Source organism: Sorex fumeus, unplaced genomic scaffold, assembly GCF_029834395.1.
Source record: "Sorex fumeus unplaced genomic scaffold, SorFum_2.1 ptg000093l, whole genome shotgun sequence".
NCBI lineage: Eukaryota > Metazoa > Chordata > Mammalia > Eulipotyphla > Soricidae > Sorex > Sorex fumeus.
The window spans coordinates 2,311,927-2,334,224 of NW_026606150.1; the positions used below are offsets into that span (position 1 = coordinate 2,311,927).

General features: G+C 49.5%; 2 protein-coding genes across 2 annotated transcripts in view; one reads left to right on the forward strand and one right to left on the reverse strand.

Moving 5' to 3' along the window:
• Window positions 1–22,298, reverse strand: part of NXF1 (nuclear RNA export factor 1) — a 102,158-nt gene that overhangs the window by 47,260 nt on the left and 32,600 nt on the right. The gene's annotated exons all lie outside the window — the stretch shown is intronic.
• POLR2G (RNA polymerase II subunit G) lies at window positions 5,938–14,223 on the forward strand. Its single transcript, XM_056131662.1, has 8 exons — window positions 5,938–6,040; window positions 6,170–6,279; window positions 10,982–11,141; window positions 12,831–12,881; window positions 13,164–13,229; window positions 13,341–13,412; window positions 13,774–13,807; window positions 14,000–14,223. Exons 1-8 carry the CDS (start codon window positions 6,029–6,031, stop codon window positions 14,011–14,013), a joined length of 519 nt encoding a protein of 172 aa, XP_055987637.1. The 5' UTR covers window positions 5,938–6,028; the 3' UTR covers window positions 14,014–14,223.

The window sequence follows — 22,298 nt, forward strand, 5'->3', positions numbered from 1 at the left end:
AGGGGTGTTTGGGGGCTACATTGAACTGTGTGTTCAGGGGTCACTCCCAGTGGTGCTTAGGGAACCCTATGGTGCAGGGGATCTAATCAGGGTCAGCTATATGAAAGACAAGCACTTTAATCCCTGGACTTTCTCTGGCCCATGATAATCGTTTTCAGAGACTTATTCTGGCTAACTCTATGGAGAAATGTCTGTTAGAAATCAAAGTAGGGGTAGGCAGGAAATGGTGGAAATATTCCAGCAAGATATGATGGCAACTAGCCAGGGCAATAGTGAAAGGGCTGGGGAAAAAAATGGTGACAGGGCTGGGAAGAGGTGTTGAGTCAATAGAATTTGTTAAACTTCGGATGAGCTGGAGCGATAGCACAGCGGTAGGGCGTTTGCCTTGCACGCAGCCAACATGGCCAACCCGAGTTCGATTCCTCCGCCCCTCTCAGAGAGCCCGGCAAGCTACCGAGAGTATCTCGCCCACACGGCAAAGCCTGGCAAGCTACCCGTGATGTAGTCGATTTGCCAAACACAGTAACAACCAAATCTCACAATTGAGACATTACTGGGCCCGCTCAAGCAAATCGGGAAGGTGACAGTGACAGTGACAGGATGAGATAAAGGATAAGAAGAAAATGGACAGGATTTTATCTTGTACAATGATGTGACTAAGGGAACGGAACAATAGAACAGTGAGTAGGGTGTTTGCCTTGCACATGGCCAACTCTGGTTTCAACCACTTTATACAGTCCCCCAGACACTGCTAAAAGTGATCCCTGAGTGCAGAGTCAGGAGTAACCCAGGAGCATCTCTGGGCGTGGCCCAAATGCAAACAAACACAAAAAAAGATGTGACTGAAAGCTATTTCCTGAAATGGGAAAAAAAGGAGGAAGAAAATCATAGAGTTGTTTTTCTTTCCTTTTTTTTTTTTTGACGATGGTGGGAGTCACACGTGGTGGGCTCAGGGGTTACTCCTGGCTCTGTGCTCAGGAATTACTCCTGGCTGTGCTCAGAAGACCATATAGGATGCTGAGGATAAAAACTGGGTTGAGGGGACCAGAGCAGTAGTACACAGGGGAGAGCATTTGCCTTGCACAGGGCCAGCCAGGTTTGATCCCCAGGATCCCATATGGTCCCATGAACATCACCAGGAATGATCCCTGAGTGCAGAGCTGGAGTAAATCCAGACCTCCACCATGTGTGGCCCCCAACTCAAAATAAATAGAAAGGATACATATAAAATATAAAGCTAAAATAGAAGAAATATCATACTTTTATTTGTTTTTGGGCCATATCAGCATTGCTCAGGGCCTACTCCTGACTCTGTGCTCAGGAATCACTCCTAGCAGGGCTCAGGGTACTCTATGGGATGTCGGAAATTGGATGCAGATTGGCCACGTGCAAAGCAAGGGCCCTACCATCTATACTATCTGTCTGGCACCTAAATTTTATACTTTTATTACTTTTTTCCCAAAGCGAAGAACTGAAAATGTTGACTTCTATGTGTCTATGTATTTGTGGGCTGGAAAACAGTGTTTATCTAGCCTTTGCTAAGCATTGACAACATACTAAAGATCTAATCTCAAGGTGGAGATGTGTGGCCCAGTGGCAGACTTCATGTATCATATGTGTGAGATCCTGGGTTCAATCATGACCACAACAATAAAAATTCCATAGAAGCCTTTCCTAGATTCTCAAAATGCCAGAAAAGACCAAGACTCAGCTTGATTAAATAACTTGACTGAGGACACAGCTAATAAAAGGCAGAGCTGAGATGAAATCAAACCACATAGGTCGATCTTCAAACCACAACCCTAGGGGCTGGAGCAATAGCACAGCGGGTAGGGCGTTTGCCTTGCATGCGGCCAACCCAGGTTCAATTCCCAGCATCCCATATGGTCCCCTGAGCACCACCAGGGGTGATTCCTGAGTGCAGAGCCAGGAGTAACCCCTGTGCATCCCCGGGTGTGACCCAAAAAGCAAAAAAAAAAAAAAATAACAAAAACCAAAAAACCCACAACCCTAACCACTCGGGAGAACTGTTTTCCTTAAGTAGGTCCCTCACATGGCCCATGACAAATGGGTTCAGACGTGGTTGGAAGCTACATTATCCAGCTGTTGGGAAAGCTGCTGGCATAGGAAGAGGAGCCTTTATATGCAACCCACAAAATTCCAGGAGGGCAGAGAGAGAGTACAGCATTTTTTTTTCTTTTTGGGTCAGACCTAGTGATGCTCAGGGGTTGCTCCTGGCTTTGCACTCAGGAATTATTCCTGGGAGTGCTTGGGGGACCTTATGGGATGCTGGGGATTGAACCTGGGTTGGCCACATGCAAGAAAAACACGTGCTACCCGCTGTACTATCGCTCCGGCCCCAAGATAGTCACTGTCACTGTCCTCCCATTGTTCATCGATTTGCTCAAGTAGGCCCAGTAACATCTCCATCGTGAGACTTTGTTGTTACTGTGTTTGGCATATCGAATAAGTCATGGGTAGCTTGCCAGGCTTTGCCATGCGGGCGAGATACTCTCGGTAGCTTGCCGGGCTCTCCGAGAGGGATGGAGGAGTCGAACTCAGGTCACCCCAAGAGAGTACAGGGATTAACTGCCTTGCATACAGTTCCATCCCAGGCACCACTTATGGGCACCACCAGGAGATCCCTGAGCACAGAATCAGGAGTGAGCCCTGAGCCACAACATGATGTTCCCCAATTGCCAAAAGAAAAAAAAATAAGGAGGCTGGAGCAACAGCACAGCTGGTAGGATGTTTGCCTTGCACACGGCTGACCCAAGTTCGATTCCCAGCATCCCATATGGTCCCCTGAGCACTGCTAGGAGTAATTCCTGAGTGCAAAGCCAGGAGTAACCCCTGTGCATAGCCAGGTGTGATCCCAAAAAGTATAAATAAATAAATAAATAAATAAATGGACAATCTCCAGGGTTTTAGTAACTCTGACCCAGGAATGGAGATATAACATACATTAGAATTACCTTTGACCTTTTTTTTCTAACTTTTGTTACTAATAACTGCAAAGACACATTATAGAAGAAATACTATCATCAAAGTATAATAAATTATCCTAATGTAGCATCAACCTTTCCCAATTCTTTATTGCTGAACTTGTTTCATATATACCTCTGCCTTAATTTTGTTCTGTGTGGGCAGTGTATGTTGTTGAACCCAGGGTCTTATGTATCCAAACATGCAATCTATCACTGACCTACATCCTCAAACCCCTGGGAGTCCTTTTTATTTATTTATTTATTTATTTTTTGATTTTTGGATCACACCCGGTGATGCACAGGGGTTACTACTGGCTCTGCACTCAGGAATTACTCCTGTTGGTGCTCAAGGGACCATATGGAATGCTGGGAATCAAACTCGGGTCCTCCGTGTGCAAGGCAAATGCCCTACCCGCTGTACTATAGCTTCAGCCCCCACCCTGAGAGTGTTTTAGCCGCCTTACATAGCAGTCTCGAGCTAAAAATGTGATGTGCTTCCTCCTGAGACTGTGCGTCCTGTTATTGATAAGCACTCTGAGGCCAGCTGTGGAGTTCAGTTCCAGCCAGTAGTTCACATTTGGAGTGCGAAACCAACGGTGCTACTGCAGATGACATTTGGTGCCATAAAAGAGTACACAAACTCTAATATGCAAATTCCAAATGTGACATGCAAGGTTTGAGTCACATACCTCACACAAAAAAGATTCTTTTCTTTTCTTTTCTTTTTTTTTTTTACCTATGTGCCTGCCCTGTTTTGTATTTCCACATTCGCTGTTCTCAGGGCTTACTCCGTGCTCTGTGCTCAAGGATCACTCCTGGCAGAACTCAGGGTACCATATGTGTTGTTGGGGATCAAAATCTGGTGGGTCTTGTGCAAGACAAGCTCCTTGCCCACAGTACTATTGATCAGAACACAACTTTTTATTTTTTATTTTTTTGCTTTTTGGGTCACACCTGGCGATGCACAGGGGTTACTTCTGGCTCTGCACTCAGGAGTTACTCTTGGTGGTGCTCAGGGGACCATATGGGATGCTGGGAATCGAACCCGAGTCAGCCGCGTGCAAGGCAAAAGCCCTACCCTCTGTGCTATCTCTCCAGCCCCAGGACACAACTTTTTTGAATTTCCTTTTGTTTTTTTTTCTGAAATTTATAATTGTATATTTGTCTAGTTTTTTTTTTTCTTTTGGGTTTTAGGGCCACACCTGGCAATGCTCAGGGGTTACTCCTGGGTCTGTGTGCAGGAATTATACCTGGGGGTGCTCGGGGGACTATATAGGATGCCTGGTATCGTTTGCCAAGGTGTCAAAAATCAGATGGGCTGGTCACGTAATGAGATTTAAAGACGACCACTGGACTAGAGCTGTTACCGACTGGATTCCATGGGATGTCAAAAGACCGTGTGGCCACCCACCTACCAGATGGTTAGACTTTTTCGTCAAGATCATGAACGATCGGTTTGAGGCTCTTCATGTTCCTAAGAGCGAACAGACGCCATTGGGCTACACTAGCACGCAACAGGGACAAATGGAGACGTTACTGGCGCCCGCTCGAGCAAATCGACGATTAATGGGAAGTTAAGTGATTAAGTGATTAAGGTATCAAACCCAGGTGGGCCACCTGCAAAGCAAATGCCCTATCCGCTACAGTATATCTGCTATACCATATACTATATTGCTCCAGTCTTGAGGATTTATTTATTTATTTTTTATTTTATTTTATTTTATTTTTTGCTTTTTAGGTCACACTTGGCTCTGCACTCAGGAATTACCCCTGGCGGTGCTCAGAGGACCATATGGGATGCTGGGAATCGAACCCAGGTTGGCTGAGTGCAAGGCAAACGCCCTACCCACTGTGCTATTGCTCCAACCCCTTGAGGATTTATTTAATGTAAATTTTAAAACACATTAGAACAGAATTATTCATATCATTCTTAAGACTTATATACTGTAAAAAAGAAAGATATTGAGTTTGGAAAAAATATAAATTTATCATTGAATTACAGTTTTGTGGAATTTCAGTGTAGTTCTGCTAATCTGTATATGTATGAGTGTTGTCACCACCTCTACAATAAAAAAAAGGTCTTTCCCATATGTGTGATTAAAAAAAACCCAGTAAGGGAATAATAAATGATCAAAACCATTGGAACTGAGTTTTTTTTTTTTTAATAGAACTGAGCTTACAAAGGCAGGTGAGTTGGAGATACCTGGAACACAGATGGTGGGAAGTGGGCTCTGGTGATGGGTGTGGTACTGAAATGATGTATGTGTGAAAGTATAATTAATAGTATGATAAATCTCGCTATCACAATTAAAATGGTAAAAGAAAAGTATTAAGGCACTTGGGAGATAGTACAGTGAATAAGACAAGCCCACTGAATTTGGTTTTTTTTTTGGGGGGGGGTCACACCTGGCGATGCTCAGGGGTTACTCCTGGCTCTGCACTCAGAAATTACTCGTGGCGGTGCTCGGAGACCATATGGGATGCTGGGAATCGAACCCTGGTCGGCTGCGTGCAAGGCAAACGCCCTACCCGCTTTGCTATTGCTCCAGCCCCAAGCCCATTTGATTTGATCCCTTGCATTCCACATGATCCCAAGAGTCCTGCCAGGAGTGACCTCTGAGCACGGAGCCAGGAATTAAGTCCTGAGCACTGCAAGGTGTGGCCCCCCCAAACAACAACAACAAAATTAAATAATAATTAAAAAACGTATTTATCAGTACCCCCACATTCTATATTATAAAAAAAAATAAATATAAAGAGATATAGAAATAAATGCATACTTTTACTGAGATACTTTGATACTGTCGATTTAAGATAAGCCTTTTTTTTTTGCTTTTGTGGAAACTCCGAGGGGCGGAGCCTCCCGGCTTGTCGCTCCCCGCAGCGAAGCCCAATCGGGTGTCCGGAGAGCACGGAGTCCCGCCCCCTAGTCAGTTGCAGACCCGGAAGTAGTTCTCGCGGTGGCGTGCGTTTCTGGTGGCTTCCGAGCTGCCGTCCCGGCCCGGGTTACAGGCTTCTGCTCGGCCGGGCGCTTCGAGAAGATGTTTTACCACGTGAGCTGGGCACGGGGGGGGTGGACGGGGCTCGGGAGGGGGGCGCCGAGCGGGCGCGGGAGGCGGTGTCCTGGGCCCTGCCCGCGCCTCCCGGTTGTTGACCAGCTTTGCGCCCCACTCTCCCTGCAGATCTCCTTGGAACACGAGATCCTGCTGCACCCGCGCTACTTCGGCCCCAACTTGCTCAACACCGTGAAGCAGAAGCTTTTCACCGAAGTGGAGGGGACGTGCACGGGCAAGTGAGTGCCGCCGTCTCGGAGCTGCCCGCCTAGAAGGGTGCAGGGCGCCCCGCGCCTGCAGACGCCCACCCCACCCCCAACCCCCTTCACTTCCTAGCACCCTGCAGGGCCTTTTCCAGCTGCCCTGGGCGGCTCACACACTTCTGCTCGGCACCTTCTGTTCAAGTCGAGTAACAGCTTCCATCCTGCACCCGGGGATCAACCGTTTGCCCCGCAAACATCCTTTTTTTTTTTTTTTTTTTTTTGCTTTTTGGGTCACACCCGGAGATGCACAGGGGTTACTCCTGGCTCTGCGCTCAGGAATTACCACTGGCCATGCTCAGGGGACCATATGGGATGCTGGGGATTGAACCCAGGTCGGCGGAGTGCAAGACAAACGCCCTACCCGCTGTGCTATTGCTCCAGCGCTCCCCCTCCCCCAGCCCGCAAACATCTCTTAAGCAGCTGTGCGCCAAGTCCCTTGTGGGAAGCTGGAACGGAGCTGAACAAGATCAAAGGAGGCCAGTGCATAGGCTGCTCCCGAATTCTCCGACATTCTGCTGGGTTTCTCTGTACCCTTCGTCCCACGAGAGGGAACTGGCTGGCATGTCTTGAGCTTGATTGAGAATTTGGGTGAGGAAAGAAAGGGGCCGTTTGTGGGCTTCTGTCAAGGGGCCTCAGTGTTTTCTTGTGAAGGAGCCACGTGCTGTTGGAATGCTTGGGCCGCCAACATTAAAACTACCAGGCGAGGGGCTGGAGCTATAGCACAGCGGGTAGGGGGTAGGGGGTAGGGCGTTTGCCTTGCACGCGGCCGACCTGGGTTCAATCCCCAAGCATCCCTTATGGTCCCCTGAGCACCCCCAGGAGTAATTCCTGAGTGCATGAGCCAGGAGAAACCCCTGTGCATCACCAGGTGTGACCCAAAAAGCAAAAAATAAATAAATAAATAGAAATAAATGAAAAACAACTAGCAGGCTGTGAGTTAAGAGGAAAATGGGCAGGGCGCTTGCACCCTGCTTACCAGGGTTCACTCCCTGGCAGCACATAAGTTTCCCCAGTACCACCAGCAGTGAAACCGGAGTGCAGAGCCAGCAGTAAGCTCTGAGCATAGCAGGGAGCCTCCTCCACATCCCACCTCCAATTTGTAAAAGAAAAAAAATTACCTGTGTGTTTAGGTAAAGGTAAAGGCCCTCCCGTTGATCGTCGATTTGCTCGAGCGGGCCCAGTAACGTCTCCATTGGAGACTTTGTTGTTACTGTGTCTGGCATATCGAATACTCTCGGTAGCTTGCCGGGCTCTCCGAGAGGGGCGGAGGAATCGAACTCGGGTCGGCCATGTTGGCCGCTTGTAAGGCGAACGCCCTACCCGCTGTGCTATCGCTCCAGCCTGTGTGTTTAGTGTTTTTAAACTATTTTTTTGGGGGGGAGAGGGGGCTCATACCTGGCAGTGCTCAGGGCTTATGGTTCTGCTCTCATTTATCAGTCCTGATGATGCTCAGGGGACAATAGGTGATGCCGGGGATCTAACCTGAGTTGCCAGGTACAAGGTAAGTGACCTTATAGCACTGTAGCACTGTCTTCCCGTTGTTCATAGATTTATGTAGAGTGATAGCACAGCAGGTAGGGCGTTTGCCTTGCACGTGGCTAACTTGGCCAACCCGAGTTTGATTTCTCCGTCCCTCTTGGAGAGCCTGGCACGCTACCGAGAGTATCTTGCCCTCACGGCAAAGCCTGGCAAGCTACCCGTGAGGTATTCGATATGCCAAACACAGTAACAACAAGTGGCTCTATGTACTGTACTGTAGGATAACACTGTTTTGTCCTTCCTCAGGTAGCTTAGGTTTATCGGGTTACTCCCATCACAGTGATCCCTACTCACTCCCATTCCTCTGTTTATCTGTAAACTCTTCTCTGTGCTCTCCTCTCCAATAGGCTAATCACCTTTTCTCCCTAATCAGATTCTGTTAGCTTGTAAGATCAGATTCTTCTAAGGACACTGAACTTGTAAATTATGTCTTTTGCATAGTTTACCTTAAAGCAATGTCCTTTCTGTATGGACACAGGAAGACAGTTAATATTATGTTTTGTAATTTGGGAGCTGATTGACTCTGAATAATATTTACTCCTGGGCATCTGTTTTCTCGACTCAGTTGCCCTTAGTTCTTAGCACCCCAAAAGCAGGGTCCCGATGAGGGACTGAATGGATCCAGGGCAAGCTGTGAGCTACCCTGGCATCGAAATGGGCCAGGCCAAAGCTCCACGATACTCAACTATAAGTTGAGGGCATGATCATGGATAAATGCTATCATGATCCAAAAGTAAGTAACGATGAGACTAGGACCCTGCTGGGGCTAGGAAGACTAACCTGGCCTGAAGACTGCGGAATATATAGTGAGATGTCCTCAGGAAGAACCAAACTGTAAATTTATATCTCTTACTTTGCTCATACAGAATGATATTGCTAGAAATATTGAAGTAGACTTACTACAACTATTTAAGTAGATTACTATCTGAGGAAAGAACACACCCTTGTTGGGATCCCACCCTTGAGCGGATCTCCTAATAATCTGGAATAATCTCTTTAGATGAGATTTTATCCTTGAGTTAATCTTGAGAAGTGGTTTTACCTCTCTTTGTTGATTTGTTCAACAATGTAACAAGTAACACAAAGTAACCTTTGTGTTACAGCCTTACATGATTGCTATATAAACTAGGACTGTAAGCTCGGAGGGGGGGCCAGAAGGCCGCAGGCGCAGGCGCAGTTGGAGGTTAAGGCTCGGGCTCGGGCTCCAGAGGGCAGAGTCAGAAGTGAGAGGGGCTCAGGCTCGAGAGAGAGGAGCAGAAGGGGAGTGAAGATTGGAATAAACTACAATTGATACCGACCAGCCGGGCTCTTGTTTCCTTTGCCTGCCCCTCGCCGTAGACCAGCGGGAGAGATACAACGCCGCCGGACTTCTGAAAACACACACTGTACTATCTCTCCAGCCTCTAAATTTTTTTTTTTGGTCACACCCGGCGATGCACGGGGGTTACTTCTGGCTCTGCACTCAGGAATTAACTCCTAGCAGTGTTCAGGGGACCCTATGGGATGCTGGGAATCGAATCCGGGCTGGCCGCGTGCAAGGCAAACGCCCTACCCATTGTGCGATCGCTCCAGCCCCAGCCTCTAAACTTTTTAAAAAATTGATTGAGATTCTGTGATTTATAATGCTGTTAGTGATGGTTTCTCATGCACACAGTCCCAACCCCACCCCCATCACCAAGGTGCCCACTTCCCTTCCTCACAGACCCCAACATCCTGAGTGGTTTGAGTATCTTTTTTTGTTGTTGATGTTTTGGGGCCATATCTGACGATGCTCAGGGCTTACTCCGAATTGCACTCAGGAATCACTCCTTGTGATGTTCAGGGAACCATATGGGATGTCTGGGATAAAACCCCAGGTTGACCAGGTACAAGACAAGCCCCTGCCTGTGATACTGTCACTCCAGCCCCTGGTTTGAGTTTCTAAACCTTGTCAGAGGCCGGGGAACCTGAATTTTAATGTTTCTCCTGGATGATTCTTTTTTTTTTTTCTTTTTTTTTTTGGGTCATACCCGGCAATGCACAGGGGTTACTCCTGGCTCATGCACTCAGGAATTACCCCTGGAGGTACCCGGGGGACCATCTGGGATGCTGGAAATTGAACCCGGGTTGGCCGCGTGCAAGGCAAACGCGCTACCCACTGTGCTATCACTCCAGCCTCTGGATGATTCTTTTTTGTGGGTCAGTCTCGTACTTAGTGACACCCAGGGCTAACTCCTGGCTCTGCGCTCAGGAATTAGTGCTGGCAGTGCTTGGGTGACAATATGGGATGCCCGGGAATCGAAGTCGTCTTGACATCATGCAAGGCAGATGCCCTCCCGGCTACACTCTCTATCTGTCCCCTCTCTGACGTGATTCTGAGGAGGGCCACAGACTCTGTCTGGAGGGTGAGGGAGAGGGCAGCTTCAAGGAGTGGAGCTCCACAGGCTTTAGGAAATTTGAAGTAGCCCCTGGGTACCACAGGTATGATCTGAAACCACAGAGTTAAAATGATCGAGGCCTGGATGATGAAGGTGAAATTAGGAGAATGCAGTTGTCTGTCTGTCTGTCTTTCTTTCTTTCCTTCTTTCTTTCTTTCTTTCTTTCTTTCTTTCTTTCTTTCAAGTGGGGCTATCCACTAAACTGGCTAGGCTTAAAGTTACTCTTGGCTCTGCACTCAGGAATTACTACTGGTGGTGCTCAGGGGACCCCATGGCCTGCCAGGGATTAAACCCAGGCTGACCACATGCAAGGCAAATTCTGCTGCCCTCTGGGGTAATGCAGTTGACTTTATACTGCTCTGTGCTCTTTCTTCTCCCTTGGTCATTAAGCCTTTTGGGGACAAATGTGCTATCTGCTTCTCCCTTTTGCTGGGCCTCAATTCCCAGGCTCTATTTTTTTTTTTTTTTTGGCCAGATGAGTTTGACTTCACCTAGCTCTGATGCTCTCCCGCTGTTCCTAGCTCTCAGGAGTGACCCGGCTGGGTTTGGGGTGACCAAATAAGGTGCTGGGGATTATGTTGGGGCCAGCCACGTGCCCAGTGAGCCCCCGGCCTCCTGCACTGCCTCGGGCCCCGGGCCCCGTCTGGTAGGTTTTCTGTGGCTAATGGTTTTCAGGGGCTTTCCCCCACTTATCGCCTTCCTTTTTCTCATCTCCCTTGCAGGTATGGCTTTGTCATTGCTGTCACCACCATCGACAACATTGGTGCTGGTGTGATCCAGCCAGGCCGAGGCTTTGTCCTTTATCCAGTCAAGTACAAGGCCATTGTTTTCCGGCCCTTTAAAGGGGAGGTTGTGGACGCCATTGTCACTCAGGTCAACAAGGTAAGGCCATTTCCTGGGGAGGCTGGGTGGTGTCTCAGACAGGGGACAGCTCCCAGCATAACTTGCTAGGACGGTGTCCTTGGCCAAGTCACTTTCTGGCTTTTTTGGGGGGGAGGCACACCTGGCAATGCTCTGGGGTTACTTCTGGCTCCACACTCAAGAATCACTCCTGGTGCTAGGGGAACTTTATAGGGTGCCAGGGATTGAACCCAGGTGGGTCAGCCACGTGTAAGGCGACACAGGTACAGCCCTACCCGCTGTATTGTCTCTCTGCCCCTTGCCTCTTTGTGTGTAAGTAACATTGGTTTGTCCTTTCTCCCTTGCCACAGGGAGCTTAGGTTTGTTGGGTTATACCCATCACAATGCTCCTGAGTCCCTCCCATTAATCTGTTTATCTGTAAGTTCTTCTCTGTGCTCTCCTCCCCAGCCAGTTAATCACCTTTTCTCCCTAATCAGATTCTGTTAGCTTGTAAGATCAGATCTTTCTAAGGACACTGAACTTGTATTTTATGTCTTACCTTAAAGCAGTGTCCTTTCTGTATGGACACAGGAAGACAGTTAATATTATGCTTTGTGACTTGGGAGTTGATTGACTCCGAATAATATTTACTCCTGGGCGTCTGCCTTCTTGACTCAGTTGCCCTTAGTTCCTAGCACCCCAAAGGCAGGGTCCCAACGAGGGACTGAATGAATGGATCCAGGGCAAGCTGTGAGCTACCCTGGCATTGAAATGTGCCAGGCCAGAGTGCTACAGTACTCAAGTATATGTTGAGGGCATGATCATGGACATTTGTGTTTCGTTCCTGTCCTGTCAAATGTTACTTTAGCCCCCATCCAGCGGCTGGGAAGTCAAGGTTTTATTTTGTGTTGTATTTTTGGTTTTTGGCCACAGCCAGCAGTGCTTTCTCCTGGCTCTGCATTCAGGGATCATTCAGGGTGGGGCTCAAGGATGCCAGAGATGGAACCCAGGTTGGCCGCATGTAAAGCAAGGGCCCTCCTCAATGTGCTATGGCCCCGGAAGTGAGTGTTTATAGTTGTACCAATAGTAGTTTCCGATGATGGAGCAGTTCCTGTGGGCCTCATGCTGACTCTGGCACTCACAGGAGCCAAAACTTAGAGAAAAATCTACTGGTCAAGGTCTTGTTCTTATCAAGTTCAACTCAAGTTCTTATCATGGGCCAACCAGTTCAGTGGGCCCCAAACTCTTGACCCTTATGCTCTAGTTGCTTAATTTGAATGCGAAAGCTTGGAAAAGGGGAGAAATGAAAGCAGCATGACATTTCCGAGAGGTTTCTGAAACATGAAGCGTGTCCTTAGAAATCAGCTATCGGGCTGGAGCGATAGCACAGCGCGTAGAGCGTTTGCCTTGCACGCGGTCAAGTCCCAGCATCCCGTGTGGTCCCCCAGGCACCACCAGGAGTACATCCTGAGTGCAAGGCCAGGAGAAACCCCTGTGCATCGCTGGGTGTGACCAAAAAGAAAAAGAAAATAGCTAGAAGTGGAAGGTGGGAGGTTCATTTTCTCTCCAGCATGAGGGTGATTCCTGGGGTGCGCGCCCTTTGCTCTCGGTACATGCTGATCCCCCATTTCCCCAGGTGTGTGTGAGTTGTAGTAAAGCGGGAAGGAAGGGGAGGCTCTGAGGACTCTTGAGACACAATGAACAGACACGGCCCCTCATTTTCCTCCTAGGTCGGACTCTTTACCGAAATTGGGCCCATGTCCTGCTTTATCTCGCGACATGTAAGTCCGGGCTCGGTGTTTGGGACTCAGAAGGGGATCCCCGTTCCTGACCATCATGGAAGCATCCTTTCATGTTTGGTGGTGGTGGTGGTTTTTGGATTTGGGGCCCCACTCAGCAGTGCTCAGGGTTTGGTTTTCCTCCTGGCTCTGTGCCCAGGAGTCCCAGCTGGCGGTGCTCAGGGGGCCCTGTTCATTGCTGGGGATTGGGGTGCCTCCCTGCCATGCTCTCTCTCCAGGAGCATTATACCCATGTGGGCTCACCCAGTCTCACCTTTCTTCCAGTCCATCCCGTCCGAGATGGAGTTTGATCCTAATTCCAACCCCCCGTGTTACAAAACCATGGATGAGGTGAGCGTCTAGGAAGCAGCCGGTGAGGGCAGGAGGGGGTGAGCACCTGGGATGGGGTGAGCATTGGCCTGGGGGTGTCTGAGTCTGCACCCCTGTTCCCCCCACCCCCAGGACATTGTGATCCAGCAGGAAGATGACATCCGGCTGAAGATTGTGGGGACCCGTGTGGACAAAAATGACATCGTGAGTCTCGCCCCCTCCTTCCTCCCAGTGGCCAGCAGCACCCCTGGGGTTCCTGTGGGCTTTGGCCCTTCTGTAGGAAGGGGGAGGGTTGGATGGGTGGAAGGGGTGTCGGGGATCGAACCTGGGTCGGCTGCCTGCAAGGCAAATGCCTTACCCGCTGGACTGTTGCTCCAGTCCTTCCACCAGCCTTTTTCTGACCACGGGTCCCTTCCAACTCTGCTTCCTTCACTTCCTCCTGGCTCTGCACTGTGGGGGAGGAACCAGATGTGCAGGGGTTGAAACCCAGGTCGGCCATGTGAGCGTCTTAGCCTCTGTACTATTTCCCTGGCCCTTCACTGCCCTTTTATCTTTCCCCCCGCAGTTTGCTATCGGTTCTCTGATGGACGATTACTTGGGTGAGTTACTGATTGTGCTTCCCGGGGCTGCTGAGTGGAGAAGGGATGTGCAGGGGTTAGGGAGCGCGGGGGATATGAGGCCAGAGGTCCGGGATAGAGACAGCCCCTGGTCTGCGTGGGACCCGGGTGGGAGCCCCTGCTATGGCCCGCCCACGCTCTGGGTTTAACCAATGTGCTTTCTGCTTCTTGCAGGGCTTGTGAGCTGAGCACCACACCGCTTCCCTCACCTGGTCCTCGTCCTGGAAGTGTGGCCGTCACATTGACCCAGTTGTTCCGAGGTTCCGTTTGGCTACTGTGAGAGAGCCGGGGAAGGTCCTTTGTCTCCCGTCGCAACTGGTTCTTCTTGTGGCTTAACAGGCCCAGATATTTTTTTTTTAATATAACTGTGCTTTCTAATCATAAAGGGTTCGTGTTTTCTCATTAAGTGTTTATCTCTTTTTTTTGGGAAGAACAATGTTTGGAGGCACGGAGCGAGAGTACAGTGGGGAGGGCGTTTGCCTTGCACATGGCTGACTCAGGTTCAATCCCCGGCATCCCATATGCTCCCCCAAGCACCGCCAGAAGTGATTCCTGAGTGTAGACCCAGGAGTAAGCCCTGAGCATTGCTGGGTGTGACCCAAAAAGCAACAACAACAACAAAAGCCAAAACATACGGCTCTCCTTCACGCCCTACCGAGGTCACGAATTGCCCCCTACGGAGAGCCACTCTCTGCATAGCCATAACACCAGACGCACAGAAACCAATCTTGTAATTATCTGGCTCTTTGCAGAAATTCAAAATCACGCGGCCACCATTGCGGCCATGTGACATTATATGATTCTCATAACCAGCGATAGATAACAAAGTATTTCACAATGCCTTTTCAGCAATTTTGATTGTTGGGGGGGGAAATTCTAAACAATAATGGTGCATCTCTTGTCGAAATAATGTAATCAATGTAGAGAAGAGTTAAGTGGAAATCATCTGCCTCACAGGCATTGGGAGGGGTGGGAGGGGGGTATATTGGGGTTCTTGGTGGTGAAAAATGAGTACTGGTGAAGGGAGAGGTGTTTGATCATTGTATGACTGAGACTTAAACCTGAAAGCTTAGTTACTTTTCCCACAGTGATTCAATAAATATAAGAAGAAAAAAATAACAAAATTATGGGAAAAAAAAGTAAGGTGGAGTTCATGCCCAATTTAATCAGCTAATCAGTGGCTGAATAAATAGCAGTACTCCTACATTAAAAAAAACACCCAGGAATGGCTGAGATTAGACCAGGAATTTTGCTCCATGAATGGAATACCAGCCACAGGCTCTAGGTGAAAAGGAAGCTCAGATAGAGAAGAGAGTACCAAATGAAGGGTGTTGTGAGGGCCCTCCCAGGGTGGGAGAAGCATGCTAAAAGTAGTCGATAGACCAAACATGATTGCCACTCAAAGCCTCTCTTGCAAAACACAGTACCCAAAAGAAGAGAGAGAGAACAAGGGGGAATACCCTGCCACAGAGGCAGGATGGGACGGGGGAGGGGGGGGGGATGGGGGGGGGGGGATGCTGGGACCCGTGGGGATGGATGACGGGCACTGGTGGAGGGATGGGCACTTGATCATTGTATAACTGAAACCCAAGCACAAAATTTGTAAGCCTATAACTGTACCTCATGGTTTTTCACTAATAAAAAAAAAAAGCCAAAACAAAACAAAAAACTTTTGTTCTGCTTTGTTTTGGGGCCATCCCCAGCACTCTGGGGATCAGATTTAGGCCCCCTGCTGGCAAAGAATCTGCTGCAGCCTATTGGCCTAACTCTCCGGCCTCAGGAACAAGACCTTTGAGAGATGCTCTTGGGCCGTAACTGCTGTTCAGGGACCATGTGGGATAGGAGCTGGGCTCAGCCACGTACAGGGCAAGGACTTTACCCCCTTATTTGCTTTGGGTCTTAACAGCTTTTTTTTTTTTTTTTTGGAGGGGGAGGGTCATATGTAACTTTGCTCAGACCTTACTCCTGACTCTGCGCTCAGTTTGAGCCATCCAGGTTGCTGGGGTGGAACTCCAGTCGTCCGCATGCAAGGCAAGCACCCTCCCCACTGTATTGTTTTTCCGGCCCCATTCCAGCAGCTCTTTAAAAACGCTATGGGTTGGATATAGAGTCAAAAGAACATAGAGACTACTGGACAGTGATGGGCTTATGACTTCTGAACAGTCACGGGCCCATGAGTTCTGGACAGTCACAGGCCCCTGAGTACTAGACACTCATAGGACCATGAGAAATTCATAGTGACAGGCCTGTGAGCACTGGACAGTCACAGGCCTCTCAGTACTGGACAGTGACAGCCCTGTGAGCACTGGACAGTGATGGGTTCGTGAGTACTACAGTGAGGGGCCCCTGAGTATTGGACAGTGACGGGCTCCTGAGAAATGGACAGTGACGGGCCCATGAGCACTGGACTGTGACAGGCCCGTGAGTATTAGACAATGATAAACCCATGACAGTGGGATGCAGAATCACTTACCAAACAGGGAAAGGAGGGAAGTGTGGGAAGGTCATGGGCACTTCAGTGGTGTTGGGGTACAGTAATTCTGTATGTTGGTACCATAAATTTTAATACTACTTAGATTATAATACTACTGAGCACAGATAGTCATTAAAATATATATATATGAAGTCCATGGGTGGTGGTGAGGATGTGAGCTGCATGTGTGAAGCTCTGGGTTCAATCATTGGCACCATCCAGAAACCAAGAAATGATGGCATGTGGGCACTAGCTCAGAGGCGTCGCTCATGCTCTGCATGTGTGAGACCCAAGTTTTATCTGTAGCCCCACTTGGGCCCCAAGCATTACCAGGAATGATCCCTGAGCTGTGACAGGGGCAGCCTAAAAACCTCAAAATCAAGGGGCCAGAGAGAGAGTAGAGTGGTTAAGGCTCCGCACTCAGCCCACGCAGGCTCAATCAGGGCACCCCATTTGGTGCTCTCGAACCTGGCCAGGAGTCATCCCTGAGTACCACCGAGTGTGGTCCCCAAACCTAAAAGTCAGCTGTGGGGCCCCTGCATGTTGGCCTGGTTCTTCCGCTGGCCTGAGCCACCCAGGGGATCCGAGCAGCTCTGCGGAAGGGACCAGCTCTCTTGTGAAACATTTGGTTGGGGGCCAGAGCGACAGTACATCAGGGAGGGGTTAGCCTTGCACACAGCTGGCCCAGGTTCCATCCCCGGCATCCCAAGCACCACCAGGAGTCATTCCTGAGTTGCAGAGCCAGGAGTAACCCCTGAGCATTACCGGGTGTGGCCCCCACACAAAAATAATACCAAAATCCCTTAACCCCCCACCCCATCAACCTCTCTGACCACACACCTCGAGCCCTATTTGGTAGCCTTCTGCAGGGATCAGATTGTATGAGCGAGTGGCAGGTAAGGGCACAGAATCCAGTGGTACAACTCTTTAATTAATTAATTAATTAATTTGCTTTTTGAGTCACACCTGGCAATGCACAGGGGTTACTCCTGGCTTGTGCATTCCGGAATTACTCCTGGTGGCGGTGCTGGGACCCCACAACTTTTTTTTTTTTATTTATTTATTGAATCACTGTGGGAAAGGTTACAAAGCTTTCAGGTTTATGTCTCAGTCATGCAAATATCAAACACATTTCCCTTTACCAATACTTATTTTTTACCCTGAAGAACCCCAATAAAACCCCACCCCCCACCCCTCCCCGTCCCTGTGAGGCAGATGAATTCTAGTTAACACTCTATCTGCTTTGATTAGATTCATTATTTCATTAAGATTCACCACTATTATTTAGAGTTTACCCCCGCCCCCCCAAATCAGACATGCTGAAAAAGCATTGTGAAGTGATTTGCTTTCTACAGCTGGGTTCAAGAATTAAATGTTGGTTTTGGATTTCTGCTATTTTACCTATTGACCCTGGAAGTATTTCTACTGAAAGTCAGATAGTTAAGAAATTGGTTTCTGTGTTCTGGAGTCGTGGCCGTGCTGGAGAGCCGCTCGCGGGGGGCAACCGGTGGCCTCGGTAGGGCGTGAAGGGCGGAGCGAAACGCCCCCCTTCCCATGAGGTTTTAGTCACCCCCACACTCCCGGCTCATACCTGCTGTCCACAAGGCTCCCATGTGGCCGCCATCTTTCTTTCCAGAGAGGAGAGGGCGAATGGGGCAACACCCTTTCCCCTCCGGCAGACTTGCTGGGCTGGATCAATGCATAGTCCGTTCACTTTTCTGCTCCAAGCTGCTGGGTTCTGCATTAAGTCCTTGTGCTTCTGGGGCCATGGCCGTGCTGGAGAGCTGCTCGCGGGGGGTGACTGGTGACCTCGGTAGGGCGTGAAGGACGGACCGGAACGCCCCCCGACCCATGAGGTTTTAGTCGCCCCCACTCCCCCGGCTCATACCTGCTGTCCACAAGGCTCCCATGTGGCCGCCATCTTTCTTTCCAGAGGGAGGAGGGCGGAAGGGAGCAACACCCTTTCCCCTCTGGGCAGAAATGATTGCCTGGATTAACGCATAGTCCTTTCACTTTTCTGCTCCAAGCTGCGACCCCACAACTTTTAAATCAGACTTTGAAGCCATGGTTATCAGTGGGGCTAACTTGGGCCCCTGGAGACATTCCGCATGGACATTTTGATTGGTCCTGGCAGGAGATGTTACCACCTTCTGGTAGGTAGAAGCCAGATGTGCTGCTAATCATCCTTTGAAGTATAGGACAGCCCTGCCCAACAACAACAAAGTATTCTGTGGTCCTACGGGAAGCATCTGGAAGAGTGTCTGGAACATGGTAGAAAGTCACATGACTCTGGTTCCCTTCTCTGACATACTTCACCTGTCCAGTATGGCCCGGGTTCTGCTCCATCCCCCTGCAGTGTGCTATAAGACATTTTTTTGCCTTTTTTGGGGTCACATCCGGCGATGCTCAGGGGTTACTCCTGGCTCTGCACTCAGAAATCACCCCTGGCGGTGCTCAGGGGACCGTATGGGATATTGGGAACCGAACCCAGTTTGGCCGCATGCAAGGCAAACGCCCTACTCACTGTGCTATAGCTCCAGCCCCAATCTTAAGGGGTTCTCGCATGCCAGGCGTGAGTTCCAGTCTTTGACCTATTCCCCCAACCCTACTTTGTGTTTTACCTTTTGAGGTGCCAGGCATCGCACCCTGGTCTCATGTGCAAGGCATGTGCTCTTCCATGTCTAACATGCTGGGCATGGACCCTTAACAACATCCAAATCACCCCCATGATGTAAAAAAATGTCAATTCTCGGGCTGGAGAGACAGTGTAGAAGAGGGGTGTTCACCTTTTATACGGTGACTAGGTTTGGTCCATGGCACCTAACAGTGCCCTAAGCTCTCCCAGGAGTGATCCCTGAGCACAGAGCCAAAAATAAAAAAAAATTTATTCGGGATCTATAATTATGTCAACAAAAGATTGGAACTTGTGTTTCTCTTTGGGCCCCACCTGGTGGTTCTCAGGATTTACTTCTGACTGGGCTCAGGAATCACTCGTGATGAGTCTGGGGGAGCATACAAAGTGCCAGAGATAGAACCCCATTGGCTTTGTACAAGGCAAGTGTCTCACTTGCTGTTCTAGCTCTCTGGCACCTTCGTTAGGTTTTATTTTATTTATTTTTCTTTGCTTTTTGGGTCACACCTGGTGATGTACAGGGGTTACTCCTGGCTCATGAACTCAGGAATTACTCCTGGTGGTGCTCAGGGGACCATATGGGATGCTGGGGATTGAACCCAGGTTGGCCGTGAGCAAGGCAAACGCCCTACCCGCTGTGCTATTGCTCCAGCCCCCGCCTTCGCCTTCGTTGGGTTTTAAATAATCTGGGGGCTTGAAATAATAGTACAGCAGGTGCGGCACTTGCCTTGCATGCCGCGACAGAGCAGTACCAGACAAAAGTTTTCATCTTTTTTTGTTTGTTGTTTGGGTCACACCTGGCGATGCACAGGGGTTACTCCTGGCTCTGCACTCAGAAATTACTCCTGGCGGTGCTCAGGGGACCATATGGGATGCTGGGAATCGAACTTGGGTTGGCTGTGTGCAAGGCAAATGCCCTAGCCATTGTGCTATTCACTCCAGCCCCTTAATCTTTTGTTGAGATCATTGTAGAGTCAGGTGTAAACTTTGAGCACTGTTAGGTGTCCCCCTGGACCCCCTCCCCCCCACAACAAAGAAAAAATCAGGTAGGGGCTGGAGAAGGAATAGAGATTAAATCTCATACAGCCAAACCTGGTTCACTGCCTGGCAAAGTATAGTTCCCGGAGATCTGCTGTCCCCCTTCTGCCCACCTCCCAAGGAAACTGATACATTGTAAGCCACAGGAAGTAAAAATCTTCCCCATTTCCTGGGGCTGGAGAGATGTATAAAGGTAAGGATGTTTCTTTTGTGCAAGGCTGAGTCAAATTTGATCCCTGTCACCCGTGTGATCCCCCAAAACCCACCAGGAGTGATTCCTGAGTATAAAGCCAGAAGCAAGGCCTGAGCAACACCTCCCAGGTGTGGCCCAAATATTAAAAGGTAAAAAAAGGTAAAGGCCCTCCCGTTGATCGTCGATTTGCTCAAGCGGGCCCAGTAACGTCTCCATTGGAGACTTTATTGTTACTGTGTCTGGCATATCAAATACTCTCGGTAGCTTGCCGGGCTCTCCGAGAGGGGCAGAGGAATCGAACTCAGGTCGGCCATGTTGGCCGCTTGTAAGGCGAACGCCCTACCGCTGTGCTATCGCTCCAGCCTTATATTAAAAACAAGACAAAACAAATAAACCTCTTTCATGACCTTTCTCCCCTTTGTGGGCCTGTGATGTCTCCGTGCCTGCCCTGGCCCTGGCATTCACTGAGCCTGGGTCCTCGGATCACCTTTCCCAACTCTGACAGGAGCACCCAGGTTTGCCTGCCTTGTTCCCTATCTCCAAGATGAGCAGGGGCTGCTCGAAGCAGTAGCTGTAATGGCGTGGAAGTGGCCACCGCCCTCATTCCTCTTATCTCAGCCCCGCAGCGTCCCCAGACTTCCCTTCAGGTGTAGGTGGGCTGACGCTCCAGTCAAGCTGATGCTCTGAATGTTTGCAAGACTAGGCAGGGCTGCAGGTGGCTTAGGGAGTGTTGCTATGGCAACCCCAGTCCCATCCTACTGACTTTCCCAGCTCTGGTCCCAGAGGATCTTTCCTAGAGGCAGCAGCATGTCAAGGAGAGCGGGTAGAGCAGGAGCCGGCGAGGGTGTGTGTGTGTGGATTTTCAAGCCCCCCCATCCCCGCAGGAATCTCCTTTCTTCCTGGCAAAAGTCCTTTACAAACTCCTCCATTGTGTGTGTGTGTGTGTGTGTGTGTGTGTGTGTGTGTGTGTGTGTACACGTGTGCGAGCATTTTCAAGTTCCCGCTCCCCCACCCCCCAGCAGGAATCTCCTTTCTCCCTGGAAGAAAGTCCTTTGCAAACTCCTCCATCTTGCAGGAACCTAGAGGAACTGTGTCCCCTGCTACCTTGTACTATGCTTTTTTTTGGTGGGGGGGCGTCACACCCGGCAATGCACAGGGGTCCTCCAGGCTCTGCGCTCAGGAATTACCCCTGGCGGTGCTCAGGTGACCATATGGGATGCTGGGAATCGAACTTGGGTTGGCTGCGTGCAAGGCAAACGCCCTACCCGTTGTGCTATTCGCTCCAGCCCCTTAATCTTTTGTTGAGATCATTGTAGAGTCAGGTGTAAGCTCTGAGCACTGTTAGGTGTCCCCCTGCACCCCCCCCCCCAAAAAAAAAGAAAAAAAATCAGGTAGGGGCTGGAGAAGGAATAGAGATTAAATCTCATACAGCCAAACCTGGTTCACTATCTGGCAAAGTATAGTTCCCGGAGATCTGCTGTCCCCCCTCTGCCCACCTCCCAAGGAAACTGATACATTGTAAGCCACAGGAAGTAAAGATCTTCCTCATTTCCTGGAGCTGGAGAGATGTATAAAGGGAAGGATGTTTCTTTTGTTACGAATACTTTTCCCGGCTTCTGCCGCATCTACCAGTACTTCTGCTCTTCTCTCTTTGAGGTCTTCCTTGATCGCATCTCTGCACTGCTTTGCGAGCTTGGACGTTAGCTTGTGGTTGCCTGAGGCATGCACCAAACCACGCTGGCGAATTAGCTCAAGAGTTTTCGAAGATAGGCGATTTTTTGTGGCTATCTCTCTCTTGGCGTTCCTCGCACATTCATGGAGGTGCTGAACCAGTAGATCGTATTCCTCGTCAATGTTGTCAACGATGGCATCTTCCCATGTTGCCGCAATAGTACCAAAGAGTTCCCAGTTGGTGGTCATTCTGGGAGTTCTCTTTCTGAACTTTGCAGCCCTTTCTCCCCGCTCTGTGAAGTAGAATTTTGCACGAAGGAGACGGTGGTCCGATCCCGTTCGAAATTTTGGGACAACAGCGACATCAGTCAGGCAAAACCGTCGATTGAATATGATGTGGTCGATTTCGTTGTGGAATCGTCCACCGGGAGACTCCCATGTCCATCGTTTAGATTCTGCCTTCTGG